The following is a 19,927-nucleotide window of genomic DNA, read 5'->3' on the forward strand; positions in this document are numbered from 1 at the left end:
CCCGTGTTTCATAAGTTGTCACAATGCTGTAAAGAGATTCCCACCTTCATTCCCATTGCATGGCAAATTTCATGCCTGGAACCACCATCAAAAAAGGCAGCAGAAGAACTAGAGATGAGCATTTTTGTCCTGACATGAGAAAAACTCTCTCTTTCGTTAGAAGAGACCTGCTTTGAAATGACTGATCCATTCTGTCTATCATCAAGGGACTGATGTTCCCCTCTTCATTGCGGTTAAGAATGGGCTTCTTGGACTTGGCTTTAAGGCTGGACTTCATTCTCTCAGCTTTCCTGCTGCACCTCTCTGAGGCTTTTGGCTCCCTGAGACAATTCTACAGACAGAGAACATTGATCAGATTCAGACTGTCTACGCTACATTGTGCACTGTGTCTGGCCTGACCCTGATTTAGAGAATCATCATATGTTACTTTTTCTTTCTACTAAGAGATTAGCATTCTGGATTTTTCCACCATGCCAGCTGGCTCCAGTATTGGTGTACTTAATGGGAAAACAAACAGTGGTGTCTGCCATGCTCCGAGAGAGAGAGGCAGAGAGAGAGCATGGGAGGAGGGAGGTCACATTTGAACTTGGCCCTGAATATATTTTTAAGTCTGCCAAAGACCATTTCAGCTCCGATACATATGTGTTTCTTCAGAATCTTGGGCTGTGTGTGTGTGATTTAGAGCCTTTCCAAACTTATTCTTTACTTAATGGGAAGAAAGACCAGGCAGCAAAGTATCCGAGACAAATAGCTGCTAAGAGGACATTTACCTAACATTGAGGTCCCAGGAGGGGAAACGGTAGTCAGGGTTTTTTTAATTTTTTTTTATTGAGTTTCAAAAATAAATTAAATTAAATAAAGAGAAAGGTGGTGGAGGGGGGTGTAGGAGTAACAAAACAAGTGAAAAGTGATAAATACATCAAACAAATCTTTTGCTATAGCATTGAGCTACTTGCACAACCTTTGCCACATTGTGCAGAGACAAACGCCAAATGCCTCTTTCTGTTGCTTGGGAAACTTGTCTCTTACTGTACATGCTGACCAGTTTTCAGGAACGATTTCCATGGAAAAAGCTGTTATTGGAACATAGAGTAAGGCTGTGAAGAGATCAGCCAATCTACTCTGATGGCTGGATGTAGGATCACCAACATGTGTAAATATTCTAGAGAAAATAGGATATCAAGTTTGAGCGCTAAGCCTTTACAAATGGTTTGTTTTGTGAGTTTCTTTTTGCTTTCATTTTTGCTGAAAGCAGTATATTTCTAGAAGGTAGAGAACTATTAAGGAATGAAGTATACACATTATTTCATAAAAATTGGTACTAGAGATTTTAAATTATAGGGTTTTTTTAAAAAAAATCTTAATATTTTTTAAAGTGTCCTTAGCTTGTATGTTTGTTTGAAGATGGAATGCCATTAATTTTACAGTAACAACAGAACTGTAGGGCAGAAGATCTGTGTAAATTTCAAAGAGTAAGAAAGGATAGCCTTTCCTGATGGAACTGATTATTGGGGGCTGAAGGTTGGAAAAGATTAACTCATCAATTATCATTCATCACTTTCATTAATGGAAATAGCCATTAAGTCAGTCTTTTCTGCATAAAACAGAATCATATTATTGCTGAAGGTCAGATAACAAAGAAGCAGTGAGTAAAATTTTACAATGTCTATGGAAATTCTCAGTCATCCAGGTCATAGTTGTCCCAAAGGTGCTTTTTCAAAAGGCAACTGAACTTTGTTTTTTCTTGAAAATGTTTCACTTCTTATCTAATTATCTCATCACTTCTTGAATGAGAAGTGAAACTCTTCAAGGAAAAACAAAGTCCAGATGCCTTTTGAAAAAGCACTTGTGGGAAAGCTATTACAATGTTTTCATGTTTTCCAAGATGCTGTGATTTGGTCTAAGGAGGTATCACTGTGGGATATGAGGGAGACCAATGGCTTGTCAGTCAAGAAATTCATTATTCCTCCGCCTCCTCTTCCTCCTCCTCCTCCTCCTCCCCCCCACTTTTATTTTACATAAATAAAAGCACTCTCTCCTGTCTCTTCTCCCCCTTTTGTTACTTTCTGTGATGCCTCCATTTGCAATCAGGCAGAAATGAAAGATGCTCTAAAGCAGGGGTCCCCAACCCATGATCTGTGGACCAGTACTGGGCCGTGGCATGCCAGCAACCAGTCCGTACAAACAAGCAAAGCCCCATCCACGGGATGCAGGCAGTACACAAAATCATGCACCCTTGGGTCCATGGAAACACCTCTCTCCACGGAACCAGTCCCAGGTGCCCAAAAGGTTGGGGATCTCTGCTCTAAAGTAACATTCTCCCTCATGTTAACTGAGTTCAGTTATAAATCAATCCATCTTGTTACAGATTTAGTTTTGCCCACTTTCAGAGCTTAAAATTTTAACCAAGGTATCCCTGTCTCTTTCTACCATTTATAACTTGACAGAGATATTGGATGTGGCTAGCATCAGTAGAGCATTTGGAGAAAGCAGCGGTAACCCTTCTTATTAGAGAGGATGTTTATTTGGAAAAGGAACAAGTTAAGTCCAACCTGTTTTTCATATTGCCAGTATCAGAAGTCCAAAGTAATGATTTGTGCAGCTGATCCTAATTTGAACAACCTTCCCTCAGTTTTAAACATTTGTGCATATTGGACCCTGATTGAAATGTTAGTCCAGATGCTCAACCGGTGTCAGTGGCATTGTTTTCCTTATTAGGAAGCTAAACGGATTGATGCCAGATGAACATATGGTCTTAATTATTCACTTGGCATTGTAACATATAAAAGAAGTCTCTTTCTCTTGCTAGAAGCACTTCCAATAATTGCTACAAAATAGGTAAGATTATCTTTTTTTTAAAAAAAAAAAATGGGCTGGCACCTGTTTTGTATAAGGATATGCAAAATCTTCCATGAGCAAACATTGGTTTAATAAAGCAGACATCATCTAAACAAACTTCGTATTCCTTGTTCTTGGAGGCCAGGCTAACAATAACTGTTTATACCAAACTGATAATGGCTTTAAGTGATAAAGGTCACAACCACTTGCTGTCTTCATATTGTCTTATTTGGTTTGGTTTGCCTTATAATAAGGTTCCATTGTATTTGCTACTCAGCATTGCACCCATAATGTCACTTGTAAAGTATGGTAAATTTACCCATATAGAAATGGAACTTGCAAATACTCTTTTGTGTGTATGTGTATGGGGAAACAACCACCAAAGATACCAGAAGCAGGAATGGGACAAGTTGCCACAGCCAACTTGCCATGGGACAGCTCACTGTGGAACAATTTAACAAATCTATTTATTTATTTAAAATAAATAAATATTTTAATTTTCGTTGATCACATTTCATTCTGTCCCTCCTTTTGCATCCTTTCTTTAATGATTCTATTCTACCATTTCTTTGTTATTAGTGTAACTTTTGTCCAGCAACGAGTTGTCCTGTAGTGAGTTGTCCTGCAACAAGTTGGACATGGTGAATTGTCCATGATGAGTTGGACATGGTGAATTGTCATAGACCCACCAGAAGGGAAGTTTTTTTTTCTTTGTGATTTCCTCAGCCATATCTATGTCACCATTGCACACAAATGCTGGAATTGATCTACTTAATGAAGCCAGTTAAATATTTCTAAAATTATTTCTCTAACTGTAAGCTAATAAATACATTAGAGATACTACAAGGATGCTAGGTGGGAAACTTCATAAAAATGAGGCTTCTATTACAATTCATGCTTAGGAAAACAGCTTTTGATTCTGAAAAGAAAAAAAAATAACAACCTGTCACCATCTTCTTGTTCTCCAAAGCTCTGTAAAGTACTAAGACATGAAGAAGAGCAGAGGCTCAAGTCACATAAATCCCTGCCCTTCCCCTGCACTGCCTTCCTGTCAAAGTTGATTGTTTAAATAAGCAAGGGTGAAGTCCTGAAGTTTGAGTTGAAGAGAACATCCTTGGAACTGTAGTTACACATTAGGCACCAAAATGTATAAGATTAATCTCTGTGTCATTGATGGGATTCCTGTAATAATAATAAAAAGCAACAACAAAGGAAGCTATGCTGTCCATAACAAGGGCTTCCACATCCATGCTGCAACTTTTGAGGCTGACATTTTAATGACACTCCACATAAGAAGGCAACACGTTACCAACTTTCAAATAAAATGTATTTTAATAAACATTGATTTCTATCTAGAAAGCTGATGTGAAAAACTAGTGTGTATTGATTTATTTTTAAAATAACCTTGAAGGATAAAAGAGAAAGAGGGTTGCTAGCCGTGTAGTGTGTCTTTTATTTACCGAGATTTCTTGATAAGGGAATTGTAGTTTCTTGGCTTTACATTTCCAGCTATAAAAGCTCACACTAAAAATACAAAGATGCTTCTTTTGATCTGTAACATGCGGTGTGCAGTCTTGTTGGTGCTGTGCAACTGTGCAATTGCAGCCAGCTTTTGCTTGGATGATTTACAACATTCATATATACAAACAAAATCCAGAGTAGGGCAGTGATGCTGCGTGACTGGGGAAACATCACCAGACTTTTCTCTCTTACTCAGAAATTAAAAATAGAAATCTCATTTGTGGAATGACTTTTATATATGATGAAAAAAGAATTGCTGAGCGGACAGGATCAAAGCAAAAGCGTTTGGCCCTGTCATGTGAAAACTGTACTTACTTGAAGTCACAAACGAGTTTGCCATGATGCTTTTACAGTTGAGGAATTCTGAGTCAAGATGTCTTGGGGGGGGGGGAGAGGAGGATACTCATACTGGGTCCTCAATTTCTTTCCCTTAACCCCATTCCTGCAGTTTCCATCCCAAACTTCTTCTCTTTCTGTCCTTTTCCCTCCCCCCCCCCAATAACCTTGAAGTAAAGCACAGGTCTTTCTCTTTCCATTTCTCCAGAGGGTTTCTATTGGGTTTGGAAAGATGAGACAAGTATGGTACTAAGTTTAAGACTACTTCTCAGATGTGCAACCAGGATCATCTCCACCACTGAGCTGCTTGTGACTGAGGAATTGATGATCCTGTGCAGGAAAAAAGATCCCTATTTCAAGAATCTAATCCCACACCATTGCCTGGTGAGTCAGTTGTCAGCTGGACAAGTGACTTGACCTATGCAAGTATTTTGATTGATCAACGCTTCAGTACCCTTTGGAGGTTCACTTTCATAGTACTAATGCTGAATATACTCTCTGCCTCTTGTTGCCAACATACATTTTAATTCAAACAGAAAGCTATTACAAATTAACAATAACCGTCTTTTTTAAATTTTTTTTTACTGAACACTTAAAACCATATAAGTTGAAAAGGGAAAATAGATAAGAAGAAAAGGATAAAAGTGGAATCAGATGAATTGTAAACATGGGATTTATAAATACTATAACAGTTATAGTTTTTCGATATTTCATTAAGTGATTACAGTCATCTTTTTAAACACTTGAAAATTGCCACGAAACTTTAAGCAGAATAGAAATCGCATGGACAAAAGACAGTACAGTATAAATCATAAAACAAAATTGTAAACTAAGATAAATGTTGACCATATTACTGGAAGTCTCTTCTAATTAAGAGATCCTATAAATCTTGAATGGTAAGACTTAATAGAGGATGAAACCCAAAATTTGGGTGAGGTACAAATTCATACATTATATTGCTTAAGAAACAAAGTAACTCTGGACGTTAAAGCATACTTCAAAAACTTAACCATTTTTCCATAGAAGAAATGAACATTATTTCCAATAAAAGGCAAATAATATCCTTGCACCAGTTAGCAGGTGTAGATCAAGATCTATATACTTTGTGGGAATATATGGTTTGGTAAAGTTTAGTAAGAGTATTATAATTTGAAAAATAATCTGACTTTTAGAATTGGTTTCATTCAGGTATGAAGAATTTTTCAGAATTGATGACTTTCACAACATTGCATTACATATGAAAGAATGACATTACATTTTCTACAGCTTTTAGAATATGAACTATAACATCTGTTTTACTGATCACAATGGACTTATATGACAACAATAAAACTTCTCATCCAAGTACACTATTTAGTGTAAATTAAATATTTTTCTTTTAATATTCCCATTAGGCATATCTATTACTATTTCTAAGCTCTGCATCATTTAGTCATGCAATCTTTAACTTATCTGATTTTTGAAACATATTTTACCAACAGTTTACGAAATGCCTAGCAAATGCTCTAAATTGCAGTTATACAATTTTCTTTTTTAAAAAATAACTTTATTGAAGTTTTTAACAAAGATAGTAAAAACTAATACAAACTAAACTAAAATATAAAATAAAACTGAAAGTTCAGAAGGTGCTGAAGAAAAGCAAAGAAAAAAAGTAGAAATGAAAAAGAAAAACATAATGAAGACAGAAATAAAGAACTGGCTTCCAAACCTCATCACATCAAACATAAACTAATACTGTAACATTTTACTTTCTTTTAAGCTTTCAAATAAAAAAGAACTCTTCTCCCCATAGCCTAACTTTTATTTATATGCAATCCAGAAATTATCATTCAACAAAAAGTTCATCGGGAGTTACTAGAAATATCAAACAAATTTATATTCCTTCCAAATCTATTGTCTCTGATCTTCCAATCTATTTAAAACTTTCTTAAATCATTTTTTAATTTTTGCCAATTGTATATGAATTTAAATCCCCCCCCCTCTCTCTCTCTCATTTTTATGCAAGCCAATGCAGTAATGGAATGGTGAAGCTGCCTTTTATTTTTCTTTTAGCAGACCATCAATGAAATGTGGCATTGTAAATCTTCTCTTGCACCAGTGGTGTGGTGAAAATGAAGTACACAATGAAGTCCAATGACTAACACAGCTAACATGAAACCAGTAATGCTTGACTATCCAGTAGTCTGATCCAAAGATCTAGCTACTGTTGATTACAACATAGTGTGTTCTCTTGTTAAAATGTTGTGTGTTTTAATAAAATTTCATATGAATTTTATGTAGTCCAGGAGAATGTTTTTTCAGGTGATTTGGTGGTTGACATTTCTTACAGCCCAATATCCATTTGATACTATATTATTAAGCTTTTTCTTCCATGCTTTGATACATCCAACAGATAAAATAATGCCTGAATGAATTTATTCCATCTACACAAACTCCTCAGACAAATCAGCTTTGTTTGGTCATTCTCTGCTGATAATTTAAACAATGTCAAAGCATATACAGTTCTGTAATTTAAAAGAAGCAGTTTTAATGGTAACCAAGGATTGTTTCTTGAATCTTAGCACAAGCCTGCATGTAGGTCAAATTCAGAGTCATTGACAGTATTTGCAAAATGGAGACTTGTTCCTGAGCTCCAAATAGGACAACTTGACTTTTTAAAAAGTCAGATCACATTTCCAAAGTGCTACAAAGAGCACCTGTCTAAACTATGTGGAACTGGCAAGTATAGGATATGATTTGGGCAATGGCCCATTTAATATTAGGGGTGGGGATTGTTTTTCTCCAGCAGCTAAAACAAAACCAATGTAATTTTAATTCAAAGTTGGATAAAGAAGCTATGACAATTATTACAACCATCAATTAAAATAATTCCCTTTGATGTCATTCCTTTAACCTTTAACCTCCATTTATATATCCAATCACAGAGACATAACGTTTCTATTTGCACAGAAAAGCTATGATAAGAAAGAAAGAAAGAAAGAAAGAAAGAAAGAAAGAAAGAAAGAAAGAAAGAAAGAAAGATTTGACAGCAACTTTATTGTGCAATTAACCACAAGTAACTCATCATAGTCAGAAAGCATAAAGGAACTAATATGATTGCCCTTTTGTAAAGTCTGAATTTGGGAATAAATAGGAATTAAAGAAAAGATTTTGATACAGACAGATCAGATCCTTACATGAGCTGCTTGTCACTATCCCGATACCTGGAGACTATTGTGGAAACTCCTTTTCTCTGGAATTGGCACTACTGTATCCATTCATGCACAATTTTTGGATACTTCATATGATGTCCAACTCTGATGCCTTCATGGAGGGCAGGGGGAGATATTGTTGAGGTCCAAAACTTCCAGTTATGACTAGAATTGATATGACAGGAGGCAGTAAGATAGCAAATGCACATGGGTGACCAGCAATTAGGTGCAGATCTTCACTTCTAGCCCAATAGCCCCATTCCTTGGGTTAGGAAGAAGATTGCTAAATGCATAATTGTGCCTCAGACTCCTGTTGTTAAATACCAAGTTCAAAAGCAATATTCACCCACAATTTCTCATGAGTGAAAGCTACTTTAGCATTACAGTATTTGTATAGAATAGTCCTTGATTTAGGATTATAATGGAACTTATCCTTTATGGTCATGTCATGATGGGTGTAAAGCTGTAAGCCACATGACTGACTCAATTTTACATTTTTTTTCAGTAGTTGTTAAGCAAACAGCATAGTTGTTAAATGAATCAATTATTTACTATCAGCCAGTTTTGCCAAAAACTGGAAGTGAATGCCAGTTTTTGGCAAAACATTATTAAATGTCATCATATGATCATGAGCCACTGCAAATGGCTTTAAATGTGGTCTGGTTGCCGAGCAGCCAAATTGTAATCAAATGACAGGAGAGAATCCAGACTTTGGAACCAATGGAACTTTGGAACTGGGTTGTAAATAGGGAGCAGTTGTAACTTTGAACAATTGCTAAGCAACTGGTCGTAAGTGAAAGACTAGTTACAGAATATAGATCTGGAGATCTGAGATTTATTGTTATTTATTGTTATGCCACTAAAATCAGACTCTCTCCTCACCAATTCTATGACTATAGGATCAACCTCATTCCTTGAGCTCAACTCCCACAAAAACACCAGCTCCAGTGTCAAAGATAGAATTGCCCTGCCTAAACAAGTTTATAGATGAGACCTTCAAGTCTTGGAAGCTAGATGGTATAGAAATATGTATGTAATCCATGTCTATATATATTGACGGAATATCTGCCTCTTTTCCAAGTAACATTTTCCATCTAAGAGAAGCAGGATCTTTTTGGCCAGGAGTTTTTGGTAATCCAAAGAAATTTTCCAACATTGGCACACCATCTCTTCAGAAGTGCAGAAGATTCTATAAAGGCCATATTGTCCACAATTCTTTCATTTCCTTGCCATTAGCATCCTACACTTAAGCATGATACAAACCACTTCACAAAAGTTCATTACCAAGTCATGCAGATTCAACAGATTTCTGACTCCTCATGGTTGGCAGCATATCACTATGGTAATTGGGAATCTTTTATATCTGTGATGGGGAATGGGAAACTTTCTAGAATGAACTCTGTCATCCCATGCATTTAACAGATGCCTTTCTCAGTTCCTTTGGGCTGATGAAGGAGTGTGGTCAGCTGTGTCTGGGGATTGTGAGTGCTTCAGTTCAAGAGAGGGTAATGCTATCAACCTTTTAAGTTGTTGTTGTTGTTGTTAATTGTGAAGTCGTGTCCGACCCATCGCAACCCTATGGACAACGTTCCTCCAGGTCTTCCTGTCCTCTACCATCTTCTGGAGTCCATTTAAGTTCACACCTACTGCTTCAGTGACTCCATCCAGCCATCTCATTCTCTGTCGTCCCCTTCTTCTATTGCCCTCAATCTTTCCCAGCATTAGGCCCTTCTCCAGTGAGTCCTTCCTTCTCATTAGGTGGCCAAAGTATTTGAGTTTCAATGTCAGGATCTAGCCTTCTAAAGAGCAGTCAAGATTGATCTCTTCTAGGACTGACCAGTTTGAACGCCTTGCAGTCCAAGAGACTCGCAGGAGTCTTCTCCAGCACCATAGTTCAAAGGCCTCAATTCTTTGGTGCTCAGCCTTTCTTATGGTCCAAAATCAACCTTTTAAGTAGCTGTGGCTTTTCATAGACCATGGGGGCTCTTTGGTCCAATCTCTATCTTTGCATTTTTGGGGAAGGTTATTGCTATGATTGCAGACAATCAACTAAGGATGAAGAGAATACCTGACCTTTCTCAGTCATGGTGGAGGCCGAGCCATGGGATAGGGATGGCATTAATTGTTTTAGTGCATGATCTTTGCTGGAACTTGGATGATAGAAATATACCCCTCCTGGTTCTACTACTTTTTAGTGGCCTTTGCTGCCATCAATCATAGTATGTTTTTTGACCTCCTGAAAGAGCTGGAGATTGGAGGACTTCAATAGTTCCATTCCTTCCTTGTTGGATGGTTCCAGCTCGTGATTGGAGGGGAAAAAAAGATTGGTTTGTCTGACTGCCACTATTTTGAGGGCACCTCAACATTTATCCACCCGCCCCCAGATTTTTATTATTTATATGAAGCCTCTGAGAGAATCCTCCATCAATACCAATATGGTATCATCAGAATGTTTTCCCAGGGCTGCGTTGAGCTGGAGATTCTATTGATAGATAGTACTAGAGATGGAGGCTATTGCAAATGGGAAGATACAGGACAATATTGAACCTAAGCATTAAAACTAATTGTTGGCCACAGTGTTGTCTCTTGTTAAGCCAGATTAATTAGCTGCTGATTTACCAGGTGGAAACTATATCTAGGGGCCATTGCCCAGGTTCAGCTGAAATGCCAATTCTAGCCTATCACTAGTGGAAGGAACTTGCCATGGTAACTCATGATCTCTTCATATTGGCTTGTTCCAGACTGGTTTCATTTTGCAAGATCTTCAAGATCTGTAGACCATTTTTAGATAAATTGATGTTGTCTTGCTTTGAATATAGTATTGGATTATGACCATTGTGTTGTTATTTAAATCAATGTCCTGGCAATATCTTTTGTTTCTATATTGTATTGATGAAATTGTCTTCATTTTATTCCTAGCCCATAATTGAGTGAATTCTAAATTATTCTTAAGTGTACCAATTAAAGTTGTATTTTCTCTGTTCTTGCATCATCATTCAATAGCAGTTTTAAGATACATAAAATGTATTAGACCTTGTCACCCAGCAAGTTGGGGGGAATTCTGGTGATTGACATTAAATGGGATTTGAAGCAGAAGAGATTGGATTATAATCAGCAAATTTCATACTGGCCTAGATTTCTGACAGTTTAAGGATAGGAAGTAGCAGTTCATCTAAGGAAAGGAACTAAATTATGTTTTATTCATATTCAGATTTCAACTAAATCAGATGCATGTATGTAGTTGTGACATTTGTGCAATGCTTTCTCATAGAAATGGAACAGCTGAAACATTTTTGCTTTCTAGTTTTGCACTTTCTGAAAATAATTTTATACTACTGCTTATCCAGTTGGTATGTTACCTTTTAATTTAATTTACTTTTTATTGTATTGGCTACTCCAGGTCACTATCAGAAACCTTTATAAGGACAACTATACATTCAATAATAAATAAAAGCAAACATGCCTTTGGACCTTTATAAATCTCTATAAGCAGAAGGGAAATTACATTATTTTGATGTAATTTAATTTAGCTATTTGTTTATTTAATGAGCATTTGCTGCCATATTATTATTATTATTATTAATATTACTATTATTATTATTATTAAATTTATAGTTTAATTTGTGAGATGCCCATAGTGACTTTTGACAAGCAAATAAAACATAAAAAGCAATTTAAATAATAAAAATTAAAATTATTTTAAAATCATCATTGATAATTTCACAGAAAGAAGTGAGACCACCTTTTTTCAATATCACTCAAAATAGAGCCTGAAGGAATAAAAATATATTTGAAAAACATCAAAACATTTCCAAGAAGAGAAGTACATGAGTGCTTCAGAACAGAGAATCTGACAAACTAACATGGAATGTTCCATGTTCTACACTCTCAATAAATATATGTGGAAGAAAGTCATTATGCAAATGACATCCTATAACATTTGGGAGAACGATTCACTAAAGACCAAGGGATATATATATTTTTTTTTGAGTAAACATGAACAAAATGGTGCCATAAGATAACTCTCCTTTTTTTCCCAGAAGTTTCGCTCTCTGTTCATGTGTTTGGCTTTAAAGAATGGGCTCAAAAAAAAAAAGGAGTCAATGAAAGAGAGGGTGATGCATTTTATCAAAGTCTTGCTCATTCCCAAAGCCAGAGACCACCTGCTGCCATTAATTTCTCTTAAGGTTTTCAAGAGATTCCTGAAATACATGCATACAGCTGAGCTGTTGCCAAGTTGGCATCATATTTGCATTAGTCTTTGACACTTTATGACCTTAACACAACCAGACTGAAATAACTGAGGCTGTGTACAGCTATAGCCAAACCTAGTTGAAAGCATCCATTATCACAATAGTTGGAGATAAATCAGCTCTCTGCCACTGACCTTCCTAGAAAGGGTGGTGAAGGAACCTATGCCAGCAACATCCATTCATGCCATTGTGGCTCATACCATACTGGCTGCTGCTTTTTTTCTAATATAGTATGTTCCAAACATAATATACCAGAACAAACTTTCCACCATGAGATCATGAGTTTCCCCATGGTTGGGAACACTGTTTAAACCAGTGGTTCTCAACCTTTTTAATGCCGCGACCCCAAACCGGTCGTAAGTCGAGGACTACTCAACCGGTCGTAAGTCGAGGACTACTCAACTGGTGCAGAATGGGACTTTTGGCGGGCTCAGCAGGGCAGAGACAGCCTGGACAATTCCTATTGGCTTTTGAAAGCCAATAGAATTAGACTCATTCAAGAGAGTCTATTCTATTGGCTTTCAAAAGCCAATAGAATAAAAGGGAGTAGCACAGCTAAGGAAAAGGGGGAAAAAAATGGCGGACTGCGTTGTTTGGCGACCCACAGGTTGAGAACCACTGGTTTAAACACAATAATCCAACTTTCATTGGACACTGAAGTGACCTCCAAGATCTCTTCCAACTCTGCATTCTATTATTCTGACCCAAAGAATTTACCAAAATAAAGGTAGTGGAGCCACTGGCTCAAAAAAAATCAGATAGAAAACTTGACATTTGCCCCTAACCCAAACTACCTGGTTTGAAATTCTGCCTTTCAGAATGCCATTGGGAACTATGTACTGACTTGAAAATAGCCTAGATTTGGTTTTATGGTTCATCCATAACTTTTCCTAGTAATAGATATGCATGGATGTAGAAAGTAATCCTGCTTGAAATACAGTGAGATACTGTACAATATCTCATTGCAATCAACTTGGAAGAATTTTAATTAATGCAGAAATCTTGATAATATGCCCAGATTTGTTCCTATTACCAAGTTTAGAGATTGCATTGATTATTGCATATTTATTTCCATTATCAAGTCAAGGTGCTAGTCCATCCCTTTGAGTCCTAAATGGTTGTTGTTACTTTATTACTTTGTTACTTTATTATTATTATTTTTACTACTACTACTACTACTACTACTATTCTGGAACCCAAACTTCCAAACAATATAACATCTTAAAGCCACCTTCCCAACTTTGAACCTTTTGCCCTAGAAAGGCGCCAGATTTGACAGGTCTCTCTTAAAATCTTTCTGAGTACCTTCCCTAGAGAACTACAAACAGAGTCCTTTCTGAAATGGTTTTGGAACATTCTCTTAAAGAAATAGAGTGTTTCACAGTGTTTTCAGCATCATGTTATTGTTTACTTATTAATTGCCCAATAGTTTTAATGGCGAGGCGTGGTCTGTTGCCTTTAGTGTTTCATCTGCCTATTGTTTATTCAAATCAATATAGATGGCTTTATTGTGTTTAAATTAATTTGATTCACTTTATTTGGAACTCTGCCTTGGAAGGTGTATGGCTGAAGAAATTTAGAAATATTTTAAGTGAAAAGCAATAAGCAAATCTTTGAGCAAATTGTACTTATGGCCACCATCCATCTTTTAAGAATCATCAGCAAAAGAAAAAATCTGATAGCAACATGAGCAAGCTTTGGTACATGTCCCATTTCTTCCTTTTTAGATGGGAAAGTATCATGTACATTTTAAGCCATATTATTATTATTTTTATTGAAAATTTTTAGGTTTTACAAAAAGAAAAGATTCCCCTCCCCCACACCCTCCCACCCCTCCCCTCCCCTCCCCCAATCTTCCCAGAGCTGAATACAGGCTTAATTAAAAAAAATTTAAAAGAATCTTGAAACACTTATAAACCATAAACAAATCTAAATACGTTAATTAAACAAATTATGAATTAATTAACAACAATATATAAAAAAATACAAGAAGAAAGAAAAGAAAAAACAGAAAAAGAAAAATTAAAAAAAAATAAAAATAAAAGAAAATATCTAAGAAATATCTTAAACTTTAATTATAAATTATTCAAAAACTAAGTAATATTTTTTATATCCAACTTATATTGTACGAAATCTATCCATCTTTTCCATACCAGGAGATACTTCTCCTGCGATTGATCTTTCAAGAAAGCCGAAATCTTTGCCATTTCCGCCAAATAAGAAACTTTAAAAAACCATTCTTGCAATGTAGGCAAAGATTCCTTCTTCCAACATTGCCCTACTAACAACCTGGCTGCTGTAATTAAATTTAACATCAATATAATCTCTTTACTGTCACAATCAGAAACAATACCTAACATTTTTCCACTTCATCCATGTCTCTCTTAACTGGAGGGCCCTGAGAAAGTAAGCCTTCCATCTCTTTCTTCTGCAAGCTGACTTGCTCATCCAGATGTTTCAAGTTCTTTAGAAGAATGTTAACACTTGTGAGATCTTTCCCTTGGACATCAGATTTTAACTGTGCCTCTATCTCACTGATCCATGCACTAAGGTCAGCATAGCTCTGTGCATAAAGGTCGGAGCGGTTAACATCAAACAGGAGCTGTGCCTTTTCCTCTGTGGTTGCTTGCAGCATATCCCAACATTGATGAAGTGCCTCTAGCTTCTGGAACACAATATCTGCATACTGGGGTTTTTGCTTTGCCAACTGTTGTCCTTCCTCATCCAGCTTTTCTAGCCATCCTTGATTGGAAGCAAGTTCTGCCATAAAAGCCTGATGCTTCAGCCATTTGCTGTGCAAATTCCGTGCTTCATCATATGATGTATCTTGAGCAGTAAGCAACTTTTCTTCAATCCACATGGTAAGCTCTTGGCAATTTTGTAGGAAATTCTGCAGGTCATTATTGTCCTTCAGTAACACAAACGCCTCTTGTGATTTTGTGACATTAGCCCTGTGTCTTTCTTGAATCAGCTGAACTTTTTCCATAATTTTGTCAGAGTAAATGTTCCCGTCAGCAGCAAGCTTGCTCCCGGTTTCTATCAAGCCAGTTACCTTTTCTTCATTAGCTGCCATATTATTAAAACCCAGCAGAATTCCAATCATTAAGTTAACTCTTTATTAGCAAAATAATTAATGAAAGAATCACTAAGACCACTTGAAGGACTTGTTGTTTTTGGAATGATTCATGTCTACCTCCTCTGTTTGTCTTCACAGTTACAATAAATATAAATAATTTCAGGGCTGAACAGAACCCTATTGCATACAAAGATCTATATAATAGAAAATCATATGAAGCAGCATAAACTAAATGCTTCGGAATCTTTGTTTTGGGATTACCTTCAGAAAGGAGAAAAAAGGGGATGCCAAGGAAAATTGACAAATATTATGATATATTGGTATATATCAAGGGTCCCCAATCTTTCTGGGTCTGCAGACCACCGCTGCTGCCAGCAGGGGGGAGGGGAGATGGTTTCACACACATGCATGCTGCTGCACAAATGCAGCTTCATGTGCTCAGGCATTCTCCTGCTGCTTGCGCAACCTGGTTCCCAACAGGCTACTGTCTGCTACCAAGCCATGGACCAGTGGTTGGAGACCCTGGTGTATATATTATTCTAGTCAATATATAAGGCAACATTTCAAGCCAACTATTTAAGAAATGAACCTTTAAAATTTACACAAACCAAAACTAAAGGCAGCAAATACAATTCTTTAAAATGGATGAGAGAAATTATAACCGAGGTTGCTGCAAAAGTTGTTGTCTAGTCTAGGGTCCTAAATTTCTTGATGTGCTATTCTAGCAATAGGTTTGCTAGAAAACAAATTGCTTTTAGATTTATTTCCCAAAGGAAAACAAAATTTCAGTGAAATTCTGGAAGCAGTTAGATCTAAGGCAGAGATCCCCAACCTTTTGGGCAAAGGGACCAGTTTTGTAGAGAAAGGTTTTTCCACAGACTGGAGACTGCATGGTTTTGTGTGCTGCCTGCATCCCACGGATGGGGCTTTGCTTGTTTGTGTGGATCAGTTGCTGGCATGCCACGGCCCGGTACCGGTCCACGGTCCGTGGGTTGGGGACCCCTGATCTAAGGTTCTAGCTCTTTATCTAGAAGTAGTTAACAGGTACCTGTAAATGTCCCATTTTTCATTGTACAATTATCTTTCTCACTCCTTTGCTAGCTATGCTATGATTTGAATTCAAACAGAAGACAACATGAAGGAATTTTCAGATAAGGAAAGAATCTACTGAGATTTAGATAAACTGGAATACTTATGGAAGAATTTAAACAAACTAGATGAAAGAAGGGTAATGGAAATGATCAAAGGACAAGAAACAAAGCTCTACAAGGGCAGATTGAAGGAATTAGGTATGTTGACCCTTTTAAAAATCACCACCTAAAGGAGCAGAGATGTGTTAGTACTCCTCAAAACTCTGGAGTAATGTCATAAGGCAATAACATTTTTTTTTCCTATCAACCCAGAAGGATGTCACAAAGTAACGCTTTCTATAACAAATGGGACAGTCAAGAAATCATAAAATCATAGAATTTAAAGGTGGCCAGGGATCTTGGAGAGCATCTAATCCAAAACCTGTGGCCTATGCAAGAAATCACTACTGCAGTCTTTCTAACAGATGGCCATCCAGACTTTCTTAATCATGTCCAGTGAAGGAAAGTCCTTCATATCTTGAAGCAATCTATTCGACTGTTGAACAGTTCTGAATGTTCAGATTTTTTTCCCTGATATCCAGTCATGACTTATTTCTTTGTAATTCAAACCCATTGTTCTGCTCTTGTTTCTGGAAACAATTCTGCTCCATCCTCTATGTGACAGCCCTTTAAATTTTTGAAGGCTGCTACCATGTAGCTCTCTAGACTTATCTAGCCTGACATTTTTACCAAGGCAAGTTAATTGATCTACTTAATTTAAGGTTTTAATATTTTTCAATTATTTCTATTTTTTTCTGTTGACCTAATAATTACCATGGTCCCTGATACTCATTTTATTTTACATTTTCCCTAAATCAATAAACATTGCTTCCCACGTTCATATATTTCTCAAGGATCTGGTAAAGCACACAATACAATCAAATTTGCAGGAACTGCATTGGCTACCAGTAGGTTTTTGGATCCTATTCAAGGAGGTAGTGATTGCCTACGAGCCCTGTGGAACTTTCTTCATCTTTGTACAAAAATGGCTGCCCTACATGGTCAAGCAAAGAGAGAATGCTTTAGATGCCCACTATAAAAAAAGATCAGGAGGTCTGAAAGATGGAGAATGACTTTCTCAGTAGCAGCTTCCTCTCTCTAAAATGGCTTGTTCCCTAAAGTCAAAGAGGCCCTGCCCTTATGTCACTAAATGGTTATTTTATGGAATACTTTACTGAATAAAGTATTTACTGTAAGTTGTCTTGTGGTTTTCATGTTTTAATCCTTTAATCCTAAACATTTTCCTCCAGTTGGATTCATTCAACGTTACATAATTTTTTTTTTGACAGGCAAGTATCACCAACTTGTAGATTCTTACTTTCGCATACACTACAATGTAGATGACATTAATTGAAACTTTTTAACATATATTTTAGCCCTCCAGGTTTTTAATTAATTAAACCTTCACCTTCAATTGCATCTTTTCCACTCCACGTTTTAGCTCCCTTCATTCACATATATTACATTTCTTTCTTTCTTTCTTTCTTTCTTTCTTTCTTTCTTTCTTTCTTTCTTTCTTTCTTTCTTTCTTTCTCTCTCTCTCTCTCTCTTTTTCTTTTTTTTCTTTTTTTCTTTTTCTTTTCTTTCTCCTCCACCAGTGACACTTGTAACTGCACACACAGAAAATAAATTTAGGGATGGTGTGTGGAAGGAGAAAACTGAATAAAGTCCAAAGGACTGATATCAACTTTGTCTTCAATTCAAAAAGATTTTTACCCACCTTCCAGTTTTAACATGTCTCAAGACATAGATTGCATTAGCAGAGTCTACACATTGTGTGCCACAATGAAATCAGTGTGGCACACAAACCAACTAAAGCCCTTCAAAACATCCAGCAGCCCCAGAATAAAAAAAAAACAGGAGTCATCTACTACAATATTCAGTGTAAAGACTGTAACAGCCACTTCTAGGGCAAACAGGCAGAATACCAGTAGAACATAACCATGAATACCGACTAGCAGTCAGACGACATGATGAAAAATGTTTAATTTCACAACATCTGGACAGACTTAACCATAGTTTCAACTGGGAAACTATGACCATCCTAGCCAAGTCTAAAAATGCTAGAGAATTTATGGAAGCCTGGCACTCTGACAAGTTGGCCATCAATAGACACATAGACATAAACAGCATCTACATATTGTGCAAAAGAGACAATCAACAAGCTAAAAAAGGAACAAAAAGACTAAAACACTTCCCCACCAGCAATCAACACCCAGATGAGCAAAATTAACACCAAGATTAACATCGGACCAATAAGAAGTAAACAATGCCTAAGCAAGGAACTGCCAAACAAGCAAATAGTAAACAAGCTCAACAAAGAAACCCCAAGACCACTCCCACCAACACTGACAGAGCAAACCACTGGAATATAAACTGAGAGCAAACTTTACTAGCACTGATTTTAACAGAACAGAATAACAGACTTGGAAGTGACCTTGGAGGTCTTCTACTTCAACCACCTATACCATTTCAGACAAATGGTTGTCTAATCTCTTCTTAAAAACTTCCAGTTAGTTTGGTAATGAAGCATCTGCAAGAAAAAAAAACTAAGTTTAGATGTCTATGGAGATTCTCAGACATCCAGGTCATAGTTATCCCAGAGGTGCTTTTTCACGAGGCAATTGGATTTCTTGTGTTTCTTTGAAGATGTTTTGCTTCTCATCCAAGAAGCAGAGCTGAAGAAGCTTCTTGGATGAGAAGCAAAACATCTTCAAAGAAAAACATGAAAGTCCAGTTGCCTCATGAAAAAGCACCTTTGGGATAACTAAGTTTAGAGATCACTAAGAACCCCTCCTTTCACAAATATTCTCCTTTATCGCTAGGAATATACCGGTATATTAGATGAATAATTGAAAAGGCTTTTTTGATTACCACTGCCACCGGCTCCTTCAGCAGAAGCTGTGAGTCCAAGATTACCTTATTTTGTGCACCCCATCCAAAATTAAAGCTGGAAAGTCTCTTCAACAGGAGCAGCTATTCAGTCTCATCAGGAATGAGCCTGTCCCTGTTTTTCTACATCCAGAGTTGAATAAGCTCCAGATATTGCATTAGGACATTGACAAGATTACCTGAGTGGTTTGTGGTCAAGTATATAATTGGGTACCATCTGTATACTAATAGTACTGGACTCCAAACTGACAGATGACCACCACCACCACCCCCAGCAATTTCATGTAGATGATAAAGAATTTCCGACTGACATGGTTAGCTGAGATTTCTATCATCCACCTCTAGATACTCTGGGTCAGAGCTACTTGTACAACTACAGTTCTTTTTCTACATAGATTTCCTGTTTTGTTATGAACTTACAAATGATCTTGACACATGGAGTAATGTAAAGGTTTTTGAGGGGGGAAAGCATATGAGATAATGGAGCAAGAAAAAGTGAGCATTACACTAGCAGGAGAGAAGACTCTAGACAAGACTGAAGTCATTAGGAAAATTTTCATTCTAGCTATTGGCATTAAATGCCACTTGCGGTTTTAACAAAGCACTTTGCCTTTCATTCCTCCTTGTAAGCCAACCTTTTCAAACTATGATACCAATATGAAATTACCAGAAGTAAAAAAAACACCAGGC

The 19,927-nt window shown here is 36.8% G+C and overlaps 1 protein-coding gene across 1 annotated transcript; it reads right to left on the reverse strand.

Moving 5' to 3' along the window:
- Positions 1 to 14,492: 14,492 nt before the first annotated feature.
- Positions 14,493 to 15,212, reverse strand: LOC120307733 (spectrin beta chain, erythrocytic-like). The gene has a single exon (XM_039342813.1). The coding sequence runs from the start codon at positions 15,210 to 15,212 to the stop codon at positions 14,493 to 14,495; it is 720 nt and encodes a 239-aa protein (XP_039198747.1).
- Between the last annotated feature and the right edge of the window lie 4,715 nt (positions 15,213 to 19,927).

The sequence above is a fragment of the Crotalus tigris genome, unplaced genomic scaffold (assembly GCF_016545835.1).
Source record: "Crotalus tigris isolate CLP2741 ecotype Arizona unplaced genomic scaffold, ASM1654583v1 scf7180000017812.1200847, whole genome shotgun sequence".
Lineage (NCBI taxonomy): Eukaryota > Metazoa > Chordata > Lepidosauria > Squamata > Viperidae > Crotalus > Crotalus tigris.